Source organism: Microcaecilia unicolor, chromosome 13 (assembly GCF_901765095.1).
Source record: "Microcaecilia unicolor chromosome 13, aMicUni1.1, whole genome shotgun sequence".
Taxonomy (NCBI): domain Eukaryota; kingdom Metazoa; phylum Chordata; class Amphibia; order Gymnophiona; family Siphonopidae; genus Microcaecilia; species Microcaecilia unicolor.
Window position 1 is genome coordinate 93,400,344 of NC_044043.1, and position 19,863 is coordinate 93,420,206.

The following is a 19,863-nucleotide window of genomic DNA, read 5'->3' on the forward strand; positions in this document are numbered from 1 at the left end:
ATGCATATTTAGTGTAGATATCCTGAAAACCTGATTGGTTGTCTGTGCCCACAGAACACTGGCCTAGAGGTTTACCAGCTTCATGCATTCCTGCAGTAGACGAGAAGAGATATGGTCTGGAAGGAAGAAACTTGGGGTAAAGAAATCCAGCAAAATGATAACACAATAAATAAATAAAAGAAGACCTGGAAGATTGTGAACTTACTGCATCTAAAGTCTTCAGTGGTGAAGTTACAGGAGTGCTGGGCACTGCCCATCAGGACCAGGACAGCGCCTGACAAAGAGGGTCACTCAAGCGCCAGGATCTCCAGCTTCAGCCTGAAAGAGATCTGAAATCAGGCAGGGCGACAACCTTGTGTCCCTGGGTGGGAACTAAGTCATCAAAGAACCTGGAAACCAACAGAGTCTATAAGTGACAATTCATGCCTGAGTATGTGATAAGACAAATGCCAGGGTTAATATGCCAGAACACCAGAAGTGAGATCCAGCAGGGCATGTATAATTAGGACCTGGAAAGAGGGAAAAGAAGCAAGACTCAAGGGAAGCAGTTAAAATTATGATATGCATTACGTAAAGTTAGATTAGGACCTCAAACTTATCCCCAGCTAGTTGGGCTTTCAAGATATCCACAATGACCTTGAATGAGATAAAGCTGCATGAACTGAATCTCCAATGTATGCAAAACTGATCTTCTGCATATTCATTAAAAACAAATAAACTCATCCTTCAAGTAATTTTCCCTAAGGACGTCCCCTCCTCTTTCTCTGCTTTTAGAAACGGAACCTTTCATTTTAACACCCAACAGACAGGACTTAATAAGGATCTGGGTTTTCTAACCCATTATAAACCATAAAGCTGTATTTCTCTGTTTATTACCCTCCTCTCACCTACCAACACCCATCCCGTTAGAATATCAATGAAATGCTTTGATGTCCCCATGCATACCCCCACCCTCCCACTCTGTCAGACTGTCAAAGTAATGCTTTGATGTTTCTCTCATATATACTATCTGCTACCACATTTGCTTATTTCCGATCTGACGAAGAAGGGCAACCTTCGAAAGCTAATCAAGAAATGTATTACGTTATGTCCAATAAAAAAGGTATCATCTTATTTTCTTTTCCATGTTTTATTTTGTTTGATTTCTATTGATAACCATTGCTGATTACAGAAAGGTTTTCCACCGATTGATAGCTCCATCCTACTTGGTCTCCCAGGTTCCTGCAGTTCCTTGGTAAATGAATTCTTTGCAGTTTTGTTCATAGAACTTGACTGAAAAGGAACCTTTCTGCAGAGTTGTCGAGAGACCCTGTTCAAGGAGATTTTATGATAGATGGAGTTTAGAGAGCAGGTAGTCAATTCTGGTTTTGTCCTACAGATATTAAACCCATAAGTCCATCGATGTAATGGGACAGAACCAGACTAGAGAGTTGCACGGGGACACAAATTTCACCCGTCCCTGATTGTCCCCACTGGAATCTCCTTCATCCCTACCTGTCCCCTGTACTAAAATAACCTGACTTGTGGTAAAATAACCAAAATTAATTTTCCCTCTCAGCACTTATGGGGATTTCAAAGAAATCAACCATATGCATTAAGTTTTTTTTACTGCTATTTTAAGTGCTGAGCTAGCATTGAAACAGAAGGAAAGGATAGGTAAGCTGGCCTGGCCCAACACTTCCGTGGGAACCCAGTAGGATATGCATCCATCCCCATGGACCTGGAGGGGATCCCGCTAATCCCGTTGATGTGAAGCTCTATAAACCAGACCCGGATCAGGTGGAAACCCCACCCCCTCACCTATTACCTCTCTTTTCCTCAGGCTCTGTTGAGGCCTCTCTTGAACTTTCTAGCATCTGGTGAAGAATCCCTTCTCAAGGTGAGCTGGTAGGCTTGTGGAGGTCAAAGGTCTGAGATCAATGGAGACAGCAGTCTCCAGGAAGCACCAAGTTCAAGAATGACACTGGAGTTTTATTACTTTTATCAGTATGCTCAGGTTACATCAGTGCACAGCCTGCAACTTAAATAATCCCTAGAGTGAGTAATTTCAGCTCCCTGAAGGTGATAATGAAAACAATAAAAGACCCCCCCCCCCCCACCACCAATGAAAGCAGAGGTATATTCAGCTCAGTGAAACCTTATGGTCTGCAGTATTCCCACCTTGGAGTAATAGAAGGGCAGACTGGACACACTACCTGCACCAAGAGGCTCTGTTGAGGCCTCTCCTGAACTTTCTAGCATCTGGTGAAGAATCCCTTCTCAAGGTGAGCTGGTAGGCATGTGGAGGTCGAAGGTCTGAGATCACTGGAGACATAAACAAAGGAATCCTGTTCAGAAGGAATGGATCCTCAGAAGCTTAGCGGAGATTGGGTGGCAGAGCCGGTGGGGGGAGGCGGGGCTAGTGCTGGGCAGACTTCTGAAATGGCAGATACAAATCAAGGTCAGGTATACACATAAAGAAGCACATATGAGTTTATTTTGTTGGGCAGACTGGATGGACCGTGCAGGTCTTTCTCTGCCATCATCTACTATGTTACTATCACGTTACTATGTAAAAAGGATGATTTACATTTAATCCTTGAATGGTTTGCCTCTAATTGTGTTTTACCACACTAGGGCCTTCCTGTTTCAGGGGGTCTAGTGGTCCCACAGATTTCCAGCCCCTGTGTTTGACAGGTCTGGGCTTTTGACAGCTGGGACCTGTCAAACAAGTGCCGGAGGTCAGGTGCAAAATAAGTACCTGGATTTGTTTCTTATTCCCTTAAAAAAGCAGTATCAGGCCAGCCTTATCATTCATTCAGCGGCAGAGTTTCGTGCTGCCATGCAGAGCAGCCAGGTTTAATTCCAGGCTAGCAGTAACTAGGGAAGCTGTGGACATAGCATTTTCAGTCCCTAGGGCAGTAGTATTCACTCCCAGTCCTCGAGGGTGACCAACGGGTCAGGTTTTCAGGATATTCCTAATGAATATGCATGAGAGAGATTTGCATACAATGGAGGTAATAGGTGTGTAACCCCTACAGTAGGTTGCCTGGTGAACATCAAGGTGGGTTTGTTGGAATGTAATTGTATTTTACATGCATTGCCTGTCAGCTATTATTTCTCTGTGATTACTCTGTGACCTCTGATGTGAATTACTTAGAGAGGTCACACAGCTATGCAACTTCCTGTGGGGGTTAGACACAGCAGACACAGCAGATGCAGCACATGGAGCACATGGAGCTCATGATCTCTCCTAACCTGAGAGGATCTATGGTGGTGTGAGCATCCATTACCATCTAAGCACATGGAAGGAGCTGATAATACAAATGTATAGTAATATGTATATATAAGCCTGTCTGATTATAATCTAACTGCAAACTGTGAGTAAACAGATGTTTTGTTACTTCAACTTTAAAGTGACTCAGCAGTGAATTATTCTGGGGTGTATGACAGAGAGATGAAGAAAGAAATTAACATTTCTAAAGCTGAAGCTGTGTGTACTAAAATCTGCTAATTATTTACTACAAATAATCCAACAAAAGGGTTATGGGCCCAGGGTCCAGGAATTGAAAAAGAAGAGAAATATTACCAGGCAGAAAAAAAGGCCACATTTTTCTCTTAAGTTTTAAAGGAAAGATTCAGTCTGTCTCTCTCTCCCCCCACACAGCAGACAGAAGGCTAAGAAAATGGCTGAGGGAAGAAATTCACCATTTTTCTATTCTCTCAAGGTGCCCAAATTAACTGAGTTTAATTATCAGCAGTGGGAACTAAGATTCATATGTCTCCTTCGAGCAAAAGGATTAAATATATGCTTAGACCAAGACAGAACAGCTGAAAATATGGCTGAATGGGACAATGCAAACTATTATGTGAAGTGCATGCTTTTGGAAGCTCTCTCAGAGAAACAAGCCATATTAGTGGAGGGAAAAGATACACCAAAGGACATTTTATATAAACTGAGAACTATGTATGCAACTACATATGCAAAGCAGCAACCAATTTGGCTGGCAGAGTTGAATGAAACCAAATTAAGGGATAAAAGTAAATGTAATGATCACATTATGCATCTTATGTCTTCATTTCAAAAGCTAGAACTTTCTGGAATTCCCATGTGTGATGCATTGAAAAGAGCATTTCTTTTTACCTCACTATCAAAGAAGTTTGATGTTTTTAGGTCTGTAAATGAGGCCATTGAAGGGCAATCTTTTGAACAGGCAACATCAAAACTAAGGCAGGAATGCATAATAAATGATTCTGAGGAGATGTGTTCTCAAAGCAAGTCAGAGAGAAATGAAACAAATTTCTTGGCAAAGAACAGAGGAAGGCGGAGCTATGGGAAAACTCCACCCAAGGGCAAGCTGATTTGCTACTCATGTGGAAAGGAGGGACATGTATCTAAATGGTGTAAGGAAACACAAAACACTCCCTCTAGCTCACCTAAGCCAATGGAACTAAAGAATTTTCAAACCAGGAAATGTATGAAGGACAAAGATAAACACAAGGGCTTTCTAATGGCAGAAAAATCTTTGACTATGGTAAATAATAATTCAAATGAAAGTACTTGGATTTTGGATTCAGGGAGCACATGCCATTTAACCAATTGTAAGAATTTCTTTCAGGAAATGTGTCCAGAGGAAGGTATTCTTAAAACTGCAAACGCAGGGACTGCTAAGATCCAAGCAAAAGGTATTGGATTCTTAAAATGCAAAGTGTCTAATGAAGTTAAAGAAATTCCTGTAAGTGATGTCTTGTATATTCCCCAAGCAGTTTGCAATATGCTTAGTGTATCTACATTAGATAAGAAGGGATTTGTGATTCATTTTGAAAACAGTAAGTGCACAATCTCTAAAAATGATGAAGTGTATGCTGAAGCTTTTATGCATAATGATGTTTATAAACTGAGCATTTCAGGTGAAGCCTCACATATGGCGCAAGTAAGGAAGAATGATGGTAAATGTAGTCCGGAAATCTGGCACCGCCGCCTGGGACATCGTGATTCTAAGGTGATCCAGGATCTTTACAGTAAGCAACTGGCCACCGGCATTCAGATAAGTGCAGATGCTGGTAATATGGAGAAATGCATAGACTGTGTTACTCAAAAAGGTGTGAGACCCTCATTTCCTGCATACACAGGAAATAGGAGTAATAAAGTGCTGGACTTAATACACAGTGACTTATGTGGACCGTTTAATATCCCATCATTGGGAAATAACAGATTTGTGCTAATATTCTTGGATGATTTCTCTAGATATTGTGTGGCCTATTTGCTGAAAGAAAAAAGTCAAGTCACAGACATGCTGAAGAAATACGTAGCCATGGTGAGCAATAAATTTGAAAGAAAACCAAAGGTTCTTCAGACCGACAATGGTGGTGAGTTCACTTCACAAAGCATGCGCACATTTCTAGAACAAGAAGGCATTCAACATATCACAACAGTAGCTTATACACCAGAGCAAAATTCTGTTGCAGAGAGAAAATTTAGGTCAATTGTGGAAATGACCAGATGTATGCTGTCAGATAGCAATCTCCCTAAAAGACTATGGGGGGAAGCCATTCTCACAGCAGTGTACCTACAAAACAGAATGCCAACTAAAGGCGCTGAGCGCACACCACATGAGACATGGCATGGTAGGAAGCCAAACCTGTCACACATAAGAACATTTGGAAGTACAGCATATGCTCATGTACCAAAGCAAAGAAGGCATAAGCTGGATTCCACAACAGAAAGGGGCATTTTAGTTGGCTATGCTCCAGGACACAAAGGATATAGAATTTTGAATCTGAAAACTGGCATTGTTGGCATAAGACATGTTACATATTTTGATGAAAACAAAAGGGTTGATAAAGGCTGGATTATCCCAGATGAGCCTTATCATCCAGAATATGAAACTAGAACCATAATAGACATGCCAGTGTATATAAATGCCATACCAAGGCAGATGTCTGAAAGCAACTCATCTGTATCTAACGAGGAACAGGTAGAGGAAACAGACACAGAAAGGATCATTGAAGAAGACAGTACAGTTGGAGAAGGGGAATCAATTGGAGAAGGACTCTCAGATATAGAGGATGCGGAAAGGTCAGACCAACCTGTTGTCAGACGCTCATCCAGGGAAAACAAAGGTGTTCCACCCCTAAGACTGTCTTACCTAACAAAGTCAGCAGAAGCTCAAGAGCCCTTAACATGGGATGAGATTGAGAAAATGCCAGCAGAAGAAGCTGCTGAATGGCATAAAGCTGCACAAGAAGAAATTGATGCATTGGATAAAAATAATACTTGGATTCTTACAAAATTACCTCCTGGCAAGAAAGCTATAGGATGCAAATGGGTATTCAAGTTAAAAAGGAATGCACAAGGAAAAGTGGAAAGGTATAAAGCCAGATTAGTGGCAAAGGGATATCTTCAAAATATGGAGAAGATTTTGATGAAGTGTTTGCACCTGTAGTGAAACACACGACAATTAGAACACTTCTGAGCATTGCAGTCTCAAAAGGCATGCAAGTCAACCACATTGATGTGAAAACAGCGTTTCTTCATGGAGAAATAACTGAAGACTTGTACATGGAACAACCAACAGGTTTCATAAATACAAAACAAAGACAGCTAGTGTGTAAATTAAACAAAGGTCTTTATGGATTAAAGCAAAGTGCAAAATGTTGGAATGAAAAATTGCATGAAATATTGACAAATTTAGGATTTAAGCAAGGTGAAGCAGATAAATGTTTGTACACTAGGTGCACAAATGGACAATATGCATACATTTTAGCTTTTGTTGATGATCTGCTCATTGCAAGCAAAAGTGAGCAAGAGTACAAGGACATTGTAAAGTGTTTAAACCACAATGTTGAGATAAAAGAACTTGGTAATGTGTCATACTATCTTGGTATAGAAATTGAGAAACAAAATGATGGTTCTTATCTTCTAAGCCAGAAGCAGAAAATAAATGAGCTTATTGAAAGTTTAGGTATGCAAGATGCCCAAGTTGTAAGCACTCCCATGATCACTGATTTTCTGAAGGATGAAACAGTAAGAGAACCTTTACCAGATAACATCCAATATAGATCAGCCATAGGTAAGCTTTTATATCTAGCTACCACATACAGGGCTGATATAGCAAATGCAGTAGGAATTTTGAGCAGAAGGGTCAGCTCACCTACCAAATCAGATTGGACTGCAGTTAAAAGGATGGTAAGGTATTTAAAGGGTACCATTGATTGTAAATTAAAGATTTCAGCCAATAGTAATCCAAAACTAATATGTTACTGTGATTCAGATTGGGCAGGGGACCATTCTAATTATAAATCCACAAGTGGATATGTGTTTATGTATGGAAATGTACAAATTTCATGGGCCAGTCATAAACAAAGTATTGTGAGTTTGTCTTCTACAGAAGCTGAATATGTGGCAGTATCGGAAGCGTGCAGAGAACTGATGTGGATTGAAAAACTTTTGCTGGATTTCGGAATAGCTGAACAGAGACCAATCCAGATAATGGAAGATAATCAGAGCTGCATCCGACTGTCACAGAATGACAAGGTTCAGTCACGCACCAAGCACATCGCAACGAAATACCACAACGTGCGAGAGCTGGCGAAAGAAGGGGTCATCAGTCTACAATATTGTCACACCAGTGAGATGACAGCTGACATCATGACCAAACCGTTACCCAGAGAACATTTTGTGAATCTGCGTATAAAGCTTGGACTTTGTATGAATAAATAATTGCATGACAGTTATGCATGAGAAGGGGTTTGTTGGAATGTAATTGTATTTTACATGCATTGCCTGTCAGCTATTATTTCTCTGTGATTACTCTGTGACCTCTGATGTGAATTACTTAGAGAGGTCACACAGCTATGCAACTTCCTGTGGGGGTTAGACACAGCAGACACAGCAGATGCAGCACATGCAGCACATGGAGCACATGGAGCTCATGATCTCTCCTAACCTGAGAGGATCTATGGTGGTGTGAGCATCCATTACCATCTAAGCACATGGAAGGAGCTGATAATACAAATGTATAGTAATATGTATATATAAGCCTGTCTGATTATAATCTAACTGCAAACTGTGAGTAAACAGATGTTTTGTTACTTCAACTTTAAAGTGACTCAGCAGTGAATTATTCTGGGGTGTATGACAGAGAGATGAAGAAAGAAATTAACATTTCTAAAGCTGAAGCTGTGTGTACTAAAATCTGCTAATTATTTACTACAAATAATCCAACAGGGTTTACTAGACTAACCTTTGGACTAGTGTTTGAAGGTCAGGGCAGGACTTGCAAAAGCCAGCATTGAGAAAGCCAGCATTCTCAATGCTTTTTTAAACTGGTCCATATTTTGTATTGAACAAAGTTCAATGGGCAAAGCATTCCATTCAATACAAAATGCATTCAGTCTGCTGCCCCTCACTACCTCTCTACCCTCATTTCCCCTTACGTTCCCGCCCGAAACCTCCGTTCACAGGACAAATCCCTCCTCTCAGTACCCTTCTCCGCCACCGCCAATTCCAGGCTCCGCTCATTCTGCCTCGCCTCACCCTATGCTTGGAACAACCTTCCTGAGCCCTTACGCCAAGCCCCCTCCCTGCCCATCTTCAAGTCTTTGCTTAAAACCCACCTCTTCAATGCTGCGTTCGGCACCTAACTCTTACCTTTCAGGAAATCCAGACTGCCCCAATTTGACTGCCCCTATCGGACTGTCCGTTCACTTGTCTCTTAGATTGTAAGCTCCTTGAGCAGGGACCGTCCCTCTATGTTAAATTGTACAGCGCTGCGTAACCCTAGTAGCGCTTTAGAAATGTTAAGTAGTAGTAGTAGTAGTATATGGACCAGTTTTAAAATGCATTGAAAACTCATTTATTTCTTCAGGCTTTTGGGTCCTCTGATGCACAAATTATTTCAATACCATGTAAATTTTAATCTGCTGTATGTTTCGATTGTAGAGGCTTTTGTATAGTTTGTTGTGTAAAGAAATCATTTTTATTGTTTTGTTTTTTTTTAATATTTTGTATGTGAGTTGTTCCCCCGCTTAGACTTTTAAAGATATAGCGGGTTATAAATAAAGTTTTGTTATTATTTATTATATTAATAAGGTTTACTAAGACTTGAAACAGATCAGTTAACTGGGACAATGCTTCAAAGCAACTATTTATACAACTGGTATCCTTTAAACAAATATAATCAAGCTGGATAAGCAGAGTTACAATGTAATTCTCTATTCTTAGATACAAAACTTAGATAAAGCTAGAGGGGACATCTAGTGTTGGAAGATTTACCTTGGTTGATCTTCTGAGACTCTCCCTGGACTCTGCTTTCTCCTTCTCCGGCTGGGTTATGTATGACTTCTCTTTTTTCTCTTTCTGCTCCAGAGCAGGAAGTGGTGGTTGACAGATTCCCTGTTCTTGTGCTGCCTTGAAACAGACCAACAGCTTTCCTTGCACTACTGGTACCCAACTCCTTGTACTTTGGGGTGAGAGACTGTACTAGCAAAAGACCTTTTTCTTTTTGCAGAAAAGTAGATGTTGCAGCCAGGAGGTTAAACATTAGATTCTGCCCCTTGCTTTGATGGAAAGGAATTGGCCAGGGACTCAGAGCCAAAACTTGGGCCCTTGCATTAAAGTTCAGTGGCCAGAAATCTAGAACCAAAGACAGAAATCCCCCCACCACCCTTGAGCTGGGTATTTATGTTTAAATGTTTTTTTATTGAGTCAAGAGAAGAAAGATACAATAACCTTTATTGAAAATTGCAACAGGTTTACAAAAACATCTTCCCATCCCTACCCCTCCCCACCCTACCCACAGTAGTAATAACATAACAGTATTGTGCATACTATCGTAAGTCATTAACAATTCAACAGTCCGCTGCGTGCCTGATGAGGCAACGGTAGCCAAAATGGCTCCCAGGTTTCCTGGGCTGGGTATTTATACAGTGGGGGAAATAAGTATTTGATCCCTTGCTGATTTTGTAAGTTTGCCCACTACAAAGACATGAGCAGCCCATAATTGAAGGGTAGGTTATTGGTAACAGTGAGAGATAGCACATCACAAATTAAATCCGGAAAATCACATTGTGGAAAGTATATGAATTTATTTGCATTCTGCAGATGGAAATAAGTATTTGATCCCCCACCAACCAGTAAGAGATCTGGCCCCTACAGACCAGGTAGATGCTCCAAATCAACTCGTTACCTGCATGACAGACAGCTGTCGGCAATGGTCACCTGTATGAAAGACACCTGTCCACAGACTCAGTGAATCAGTCAGACTCTAACCTCTACAAAATGGCCAAGAGCAAGGAGCTGTCTAAGGATGTCAGGGACAAGATCATACACCTGCACAAGGCTGGAATGGGCTACAAAACCATCAGTAAGACGCTGGGCGAGAAGGAGACAACTGTTGGTGCCATAGTAAGAAAATGGAAGAAGTACAAAATGACTGTCAATCGACAAAGATCTGGGGCTCCACGCAAAATCTCACCTCGTGGGGTATCCTTGATCATGAGGAAGGTTAGAAATCAGCCTACAACTACAAGGGGGGAACTTGTCAATGATCTCAAGGCAGCTGGGACCACTGTCACCACGAAAACCATTGGTAACACATTACGACATAACGGATTGCAATCCTGCAGTGCCCGCAAGGTCCCCCTGCTCCGGAAGGCACATGTGACGGCCCGTCTGAAGTTTGCCAGTGAACACCTGGATGATGCCGAGAGTGATTGGGAGAAGGTGCTGTGGTCAGATGAGACAAAAATTGAGCTCTTTGGCATGAACTCAACTCGCCGTGTTTGGAGGAAGAGAAATGCTGCCTATGACCCAAAGAACACCGTCCCCACTGTCAAGCATGGAGGTGGAAATGTTATGTTTTGGGGGTGTTTCTCTGCTAAGGGCACAGGACTACTTCACCGCATCAATGGGAGAATGGATGGGGCCATGTACCGTACAATTCTGAGTGACAACCTCCTTCCCTCCGCCAGGGCCTTAAAAATGGGTCGTGGCTGGGTCTTCCAGCACGACAATGACCCAAAACATACAGCCAAGGCAACAAAGGAGTGGCTCAGGAAGAAGCACATTAGGGTCATGGAGTGGCCTAGCCAGTCACCAGACCTTAATCCCATTGAAAACTTATGGAGGGAGCTGAAGCTGCGAGTTGCCAAGCGACAGCCCAGAACTCTTAATGATTTAGAGATGATCTGCAAAGAGGAGTGGACCAAAATTCCTCCTGACATGTGTGCAAACCTCATCATCAACTACAGAAGACGTCTGACCGCTGTGCTTGCCAACAAGGGTTTTGCCACCAAGTATTAGGTCTTGTTTGCCAGAGGGATCAAATACTTATTTCCCTCTGCAGAATGCAAATAAATTCATATACTTTCCACAATGTGATTTTCCGGATTTAATTTGTGATGTGCTATCTCTCACTGTTACCAATAACCTACCCTTCAATTATGGGCTGCTCATGTCTTTGTCAGTGGGCAAACTTACAAAATCAGCAAGGGATCAAATACTTATTTCCCCCACTGTATCAGCCCAGATATATCCCCCCACCCTGTCAGCCAGGAAGACACAGCCCCACTCTAGAAACTGGTCTGAACTCCTTTACATAGGCAGGCAAATCTGTCTCATGCATATTCATTACAGATATCCTAAAAATATGACATGTGGGTAACCCTTAAGGATTGGGAGTGAACATCAAGGCCCTAGGGGAAGGGAGTGTCAGCCACTGCTCACTAGCTGGACCTAAAATCCACGATTGGAGGGTTCTAGAAGGAATCGAGTGACCCCTGGCTGAGGACTGTTGTATAATTGCTGGTCAAAGGCATTTGTTTGGTGGGGGGGGGGGGGGGGGAGGATATAAAATAGGTGGGCAAATTCAGGAGGAAGACTTATGACACCCTAACCTGATGGATGTCGGGTTTGATTGATTGATTGATTTGTTACATTTGTATCCTACATTTTCCCACCTATTTGTAGGCTCAATGTGGCTTACATAGTACCGGAGAGGCCTTTGCAGGTTCCGGTGTGAACAAATACAAGGTGTTGTCGTGGTAAGATCAAGTTCATGTGGTACAGCCACATTAGGGAATCATAGAACGGAAGAGTTGTGTAATGTCCGTTGCATGCTTTAGTTTGGTCGTGTTGCCGAGATCGGGCATTTAGGTTGGGTCGTTAGGCTATGTCTTCTTAAACAGGTTAGTTTTTAGTGATTTGCGGAAGTTTAGGTGGTCGTACTTTTGGTAACGCCTTCCACAGTTGTGTGCTTATGTAGGAAAAACTAGATGCATAAGTTGGTTTGTATTTAAGTCCTTTGCAGCTTGGGTACTGCACATTTAGATAAGTCCGTGTTGATTCGGATGCATTGGTAAGTCGATTGAGCTCTAAGTCCAAAGATGTAGCAGTACAAATAATCAATGAGACCCCCCCTGGTGCCCCCACCACTGTAAGTTAAGAGTAATTCAGCTGCCCTTGCAAATGGAGCTATTAATGACTGGTTTATGACTCTGTTTACAGAGTGTTTTATAGGCTCCTTCCTTATCGCACTTCTGTTTACATTTTGTTGGCCTGTTCCATTTCGGGGCTCTTTGCCAGAGTTCTTCTCTTTCACAGCGTTTGCCATATGCTCACCTTCCAATCCTTTCTTCATATTTTATATAGAATCAGCAAATTAAACACCAGCAATGGTTGTCTATCTGTAACTTATTTTGACCTTGCACTTTCCCCCCTGCTCCTTTGGGCTTGAAGCTTATTCATAACCAGGGCTGAAATCCAGCACCATGAGCCTTCATTGGAAACTATGCAGGGGTCACCCCCCCTCCCCCCCAATATTATAGGCACTGCTCACTTCACCCAGCCCAATCGTCACAGCTATACAGCTCAGATGTGAAGCCTGAACCTGGCAATGTGGAAGATGGTTTTATAACAAGACAGAGCATCTAGACCAAACAAGGCAATTCAACACAGCAAGTACTTAAACACATGTATCCCTGCTCCAAGAAACATGTAATCATGTGCATGTATGTGCCGGAAAGAATAGACGTGTTTTATAAAATGGTGTCAATTTTCTTTTTGTTACATTTGTACCCCGCACTTTCCCACTCATGGCAGGCTCAATGCGGCTTACATGGGGCAATGGAGGGTTAAGTGACTTGCCCAGAGTCACAAGGAGCTGCCTGTGCCTGAAATGGGAATCCAACTCAGTTCCTCAGTTCCCCAGGACCAAAGTCCACCACCCTAACCACTAGGTCACTCCTCCACTCAATTCAGTCCCCACTCCACCTATTCTGCACCTCCAGGAATGCTATGTTTCTGTGTACACACTTGTTATGCATGCATAAACTCTGGAATCCATTGCCAGAGAATGTGGTAAAAGCAGTTAACTTAGCAGGGTTTAAAAAAGGTTTAGATAATTCCCTAAAAACTCCATAAGCTAGTTGTAAGATGGACGTGGGGGAAATCCACTGCATATTCTAGGATAAGCAGCATAAAATCTGTTTTACTGTTCTGGGATCTTGCCAGGTACTTGTAACCTGGATTGGCCACTGCTGGAAACAGGATGCTGGGCTTGATGGACCTTTGGTCTATCCCAGTATGGCAATGCTTATATTCTTATGTACCCCCTGGGCAAAGAGCTCATGCAAGCACACGAGATGTCACAGTGTCACAGCAGCGTAAAGCCGTGAACACCACTTCTGGAGTGTCCCCAGCAAGTGGAATGTCTAAGGTGTCTGGGGATTGGTTTACTCTAAAAAGGGGAACAAAGAGACCCCAGGAGAGAGAGGAGAGAGCTTTTATGGAAGAGCAGGGAGAGGGTGGTAGATGTTTGGTGGGGGGGGGGGGGGGAGATGAAAACAGTGACAGAATTTTAAAAAATGCATGAGATAAACAAAAAGGAATCCTGTTTAGAAGGAATGGATCAGCAGCAGCTCAGCAGAGAATGGGTGGCAACACTGGTAATTGGGAAGCAAAGCCAGTGCTGGGCAGACTCTTAGGGTCTGTGCCTGGAAAATGGCAAGGACAAATCAAGGACAGGAATACATACAAAGTAGCACATACAATGAGTTTATCTTGTTGGGCAGACTGGATGGACTGTACAGGTTTTTATCTGCTGTCAGCTACTATGTTACCGAGAAGCTTTGTACTAAACTTTGCTTTTAAGGTGGTCACTTGGTGGGGGACAATTCTACTGGGGTGGGGGGGGGGGGGGGGGCTCCATTTAGATGCCCCAAGGACACTGGTAGGAGCTTATTGTGTACTGGCTCCTGGACATGCGGGTTCCATTCTAGAGTTAGCGGAACGCAGCAGTGGCGCATCTAACACTTACGCATCCACAGTTACATAAGTGCAGGCGCCTGACTGCGGCAGGGACACATATAATGTACAGTATTCGGAAAATTACAGGTGGGAGAGCCCTGCCCACTTATGCTCTACCCCTTTGCATTTGTGCGCTATGTAAATTAGGCTGTTTCAGAATAACGCTTAGGCACCCTGCCGGCACTTTTGTAACAGCTGGTACTGTAGACCCGGTCCTTGGGACGCACCTAGCCTGCCAGGTTTTCAGAATATCCACAATGAATAAGCAGGAGATATATTTGCATGCACTGCTTTGCTTTCTATGCAGATCTCTTTCATGCATATTCATTGTCGGTATCCTGAAAACCCGACTGGCTGGGTGTCCTGAGGATTGGGTTGAGAACCCCTGCTATAGACATTTATACATACAAGGGGGGGGGGGAGGGTATAAATACAGGCACCCTGCTCTTGTAGAGCCCTTCAATGGGATAAAAGAGATCAACCACTCACCTGCCCAGTATCCACAGGTTGGGCCTCACCATACCTCCGAAATCAGGACTGGCTGGATCCAAGAATGGAGACCATGTCTGTCGTCCAAGGCACAAGCAGGAAATCTAGCCAGGATTAATGGCCAAGTGAATGCAGTCGTGGCGGCTGTGGTACAAGTCAGTCTGAAACTCTTGGCAATAATTTCCTTCCAATTAGGCGGCAACTGATATATAATAAACCACCTTTTGGGAACCGAAGAACCTTCTCGCTTCCAGCACTTTCTTCTGATCTCCAAGCCCTGTGTTCCCTGTATGAAAGCTGCCAGTCTCCTTTCTCTCCACCTGTATGAGCAGAGTTCACATCTGCAACCCAGGTCAGCTGATACATCCTTATCTCACACTTTTTCCCAGCCTCCACAGGAGAAAACAGCACGGAAAATGCACTTATTGTACAGGGATAGTACAGACCCTGTCCTTACTATAAAGGGTAAGCTTGGTTCCTGCCCTTATTATACAGGGGTGACTAGGTCCCTGCCTTTTTCCATGCCCTTATTATACTGGGGCAGCTAGGTCCTTGTCCTTATTATACAGAGTTGGCTCAGTCTCTGCCTTTATTACACAGGGTCAGCTCGATTCCTGCCCTTATAATACAGAGGCAGTTCAGCCCCTGTCCTTATTATAGAGGAGTGGCTTGGTCCCTGCCCTTATTATACATATTTTTTAAGTGTTATGGATCTCTTACAATTAGCAGAGAGCTTTTTATAGAGGGGCAGCTCATTGTCCCTGCCCTTATTATACAGGGTCAACTCAATTCCTGTCCTTATAATACAGAGGCATCTCAGCCCCTGTCCTTATTATAGAGGAGTGGCTTGGTCCCTGCCCTTATTATATGTATTTTTTAAGTGTTGTGGATCTTTTACAATTAGCAGAGAGTTTTTTATACAGGGGCAGCTCAGTCCCTGCCCTTATTATACAGGGGCAAATTAATTCCTGTCCTTATTATACAGGGGCAGCTTGGAACCTGCCCTTATTATACAGAAGTGACTCAATCCCTGTCCTTATTATACAGGTGCAGCTCAGTCCCTGTCTGATTGTACAGGGGCAACTCGATCCCTGTCCTTATTACACGGGGTAGCTTCTCCCTCTGTTTCTCACCCTCTGTTCCACTTTACTCTCTGCCTGCTTTCATCTCTCTGATCTTTTTGTTCTCTTTCCATTTTATTTTCCATTTTTTTTTGAAGGTAGCAAACTTTATTAAGAAGAACAAGTACACAGACGGAATGCCAACCAACAACAAGAAACAAAAACAAGTACCCCAGTCCCATCTCACCCCCACCTCCCCCCACAGCTGTCCAAAAGTAAATAAAACCAGAGTCCAAAAGGAAAACAGGAAAGGCCTGTTAAAAGAGCCCCCTCCACCTCTGTTAAGGTCCCCAAACCTTCCGAAAGTGGCCCACTGTATCTTTCTTAAGGGCAGTCAACTTAGATAACAAAAACAAATAATCCAATGTAGCGAACAGCTGATCTTCAGAAAGAGGCTCCAACTGGCACCATGCCGCAGCCAAACACACACACATTGCAGTGACCACCAGAGACACCAACCGGGCCGCCTCACACTCCAAACCTGGCAGAGGGCCATTCACAAGATAAGTGTCCACACTCAAAGGGACAGGCACCCAGAGTAAGTTCTGCAGCAGACGAGCCACCATCTCCCAATAATACTGAGCTTTGACACAGTCCCACCAGATATGGAGTGGCTACAAAATTAGTAAGCAGTCTTGAACGCAAAAAAATATAGGGACGGGCTTATGAACCTCAACATGTATATGCTGGGAGAGAGGAGATATGATAGAGACATTTAAATATCTCAAGGGCATTTATGTACAGGAAAAGAGCCTTTTTCAAATGGAGAGCTCTGGAATGAGGGGGATATGACAAAGATAAGAGGGAATAGGCTTAGGAGTAATCTAAGGAAGTACTATTATACAGAAAGGGTGATGGAGGCGTGGAAATTGGAATGGCCTCCCGGTAGAGGTGGTGGAGTCGAGGACTGTTCCAGAATTTTAAAAGGCATGGGATAAGCATGTGGGATCGCTTTGGAAAAGGAAGAATTAGGGGTTACAGAGGATGGGCAAACTGGATGGGTCATATGGCCTTTATCTGCCGTCATGTTTCTATATGGGCAAAAGTTCCAGGAATGGAGAACCCACACCAGCAATGTCCAGTGCCCACCCCAAAGATATGGTGCAACCAGTCCGAGGTATAGTACCACTGAAACAACATTTTGTAGCCATGTTCCACGTAATTACTGGCAATGGAGACCTTTAACAGAGCACATACAGAGAGTTTCATTGTTTCGGCTACAGCACATAGCCCACTTCCCAGCGTCACTCATATTGACGGGCAGGGGGAGCTGCTATGGAGTAAAGCTTTATATCTGAGAAATAAGGCTCACACCCACTCCAATCCAGAAATTTTTAAAAGAGCCCTGATCAACCTGATGGCAGTCGGGAAGCACTTTTTTCAGCATGAAGTCTCACAATTGAAAACAAGAAAAATAGTGTATAGCGCTTCAAAAGGTACTAACTCAACATGTAATTAAACTCTGGAATTTGTTGCCAGAGAATGTGGTAAAGGCAGTTAGCTTAGCGGGGTTTTAAAAAGGTTTGGACGGCTTCCTAAAGGAAAAGTCCATAGACCATTATTAAATTGGACTTGGGGAAAATCCACTATTTCTGGGATAAACAGTATAAAATGTATTGAACTTTTTTGGGATCTTGCCAGGTATTTGTGACCTGGATTGGCCACTGTTGGAAACAGGATGCTGGGCTTGATGGACCTTTGGTCTTTCCCAGTATGGCAATACTTATGTACTTATGTAACCCACTGTGAACAGCCAATTGTCCCAACACCTTAAAACCCTTCCACACCAGATAAATCCTTAGACGCAAACCCTGGGGCAGGTTGAAAAGTCATAGCATAAAAATAACGCTGCCACAGAAAAAAAAAAAAAAAGCCGTTCGCAATGTGCACCACAGTCCTAGGGTACAGGCTGCTCCATAAGCTGTCTTGTTAAAATATGGACAAAGTATCTTAAGTTTTAATAATCTGCCTCAGTGCATAGTGTTATGCCTTTAAGTTACTTTTCAGCTTGGCTTAGGGTGTTTGTCATTTGACATGCCCATTACTTGGTTTACAATCTTTGATCTCTAAGCCTCTCTGTAGGTTGTGGGTAGGTGGGTTTCTCATGGGATTTGCTAATTGGTTCTAAACATAGAATAGTCATTTATGGTGAGTTGACACGCTGAGAAACAAAAATCTTGTTTCACAATACTATGATGTACTGAAAGTGTATTTATTTACAAAAGAATTTATACACAAAAAGTAGCACATACAGTATGAGTTTATCTTGTTGGGCAGACTGGATGGACCGTGCAGGTCTTTTTCTGCCATCATCTACTATGTTACTATGTTATGTTACTATGTTAAGCCAGGGAGGGCCACAAAACAGAAAGAGGCAACCAAGGTAGAGAGCCAAAGGGCTAGACTCCCACCTGCGCCTGCTCAAGCTGAACCCATCGGTTCCCTGGAAAGGCAGCCCACTTAAAAAGGCCCCAAAGCTGCGCCGCCCGATAATAAGTCAAAAAGTCTGGCACTCCCATCCCACCATGGGCTCGATCTAAATACATCCTGGCCCTTTACACCCAAAGGGTTTGCAACGCCAGATATAGGCAAATACTTTACACTGAAGTTTAACCAAAAAAGGTTCCGGGATCAGTAAGGGCAAGCAGGCAAATAAATACAGAAAATGGGGACGCACTGACATCTTAACTACATTGATACGCCCCCCCCAAGACACACACAGACCCACCCAATGATCTAACTCAGTCAGCACCTCATTCAATAAAGAGGGATAATTAAGGGAAAACAGTTGAGATAAGTCAGTCGGGATACCCCCAAATACCTGATACTCTGGGTTGCCCAGTGGAATTGGAAATGAGCTCATAACTCAGACAGCCAGGGCTCCTGCACAATAAGATTCAAAAGATTAGATTTCTGGATGTTCAGTTGAAAGCCGAACAGGCGTCCATATTGTGCCATGGGTCTGAGACATGCAACGAGGGAGAGGAAGGGGTCCATGAGAATAAAAGCCATGTGGTCAGAATAGAGCAGAAGCTTGTGGACCTGTTTCCTGACCTGCATCCCACTCACCTCCAGGCTATCCTGAATCATTTGGGCAAACGGTTCCTTGACCAGGCCAAAAATGAATGGCGAAAGCGGGCAACCTTGATGCGTGCCACAAAGCAAGGCAAAAAAAAAATATCAGTGCACACCCTGTTCACTTGCAAACAGGCAACCGGATTCTGATCAAAGAGATCCAGTGCAAAAAATTGCCCTCAAAACCGAACCGCCAGAGGGTAGCCATCAAAAAGGGCCAAGAAACGTGATCGAAGGCCTTCTCAGCGTCGACAGTCAACAACAATGCTGGAGAAGGCTCCTGACCTGCCACCCAGATCAAATTGAGCACACAACAAACATTATCACTCGGTTGTCTACCAGCTATAAATCCTAATTGGTCACCCTGAATAAGATCGAGCAGGATGCACTGCAGGCGGGCGGCAAGAATCTGAGTCAAAACTTATAATTCACCTCCAGCAATGAAATGGGCCTATAGGAGGCACAGCTAGTGGGATTCATCCACAGCATTGTGCAAGCAAAGTCATCAAGATCAATATCCAAAAGCTCCCGTCGACAGGCCACTAACTCCAGAAGAGTAGCCGCACAGGACAGGCAGGCCTTATGAAGGCGCTCAAGCCAAATCAACCAACTTCACAACAGCAATTGATGCTCATGATGCTGATGAGTGCGATATCTATTATACGAGATACACATCCAAGGTAGGTCGTGTCAGACGAATCTGATTGATTTCTTTGACTGGGTGACCAAACAGTTGGACGTGGGAGGGGCACTAGATGTGGTGTACTTGGATTTCAACAAAGCCTTCAACAAGGTTCAGTAGAAGCAACTCGTAAATAAAATGAGTACCCTTGGTATGGGACGTAGAGTGACTGACTGGGTTAAATATTGGTTGAACAAAAGGAGACAGAG

The 19,863-nt window shown here is 43.2% G+C and overlaps 1 protein-coding gene across 7 annotated transcripts in view; it reads right to left on the reverse strand.

The window, feature by feature from the left end:
• Positions 1-15,276, reverse strand: part of LOC115456762 (tyrosine-protein kinase STYK1-like) — a 42,656-nt gene extending 27,380 nt beyond the window's left edge. The window contains exons 1-4 of one of the 7 annotated variants that reach the window (XM_030186037.1): positions 14,777-15,276; positions 9,257-9,616; positions 2,196-2,304; positions 206-389 (exon numbers count right to left, since the gene is read on the reverse strand). In XM_030186037.1, the coding sequence (XP_030041897.1) occupies positions 206-257 (52 nt within the window). In that variant the 5' untranslated portion in view covers positions 258-389; positions 2,196-2,304; positions 9,257-9,616; positions 14,777-15,276. Of the gene's footprint in view, positions 1-205; positions 390-1,807; positions 1,888-2,195; positions 2,340-9,256; positions 9,617-14,776 lie in introns of those variants that run through there. The other 6 variants (XM_030186040.1, XM_030186035.1, XM_030186041.1 and 3 more) reach the window with 6 other exon arrangements.
• Between the last annotated feature and the right edge of the window lie 4,587 nt (positions 15,277-19,863).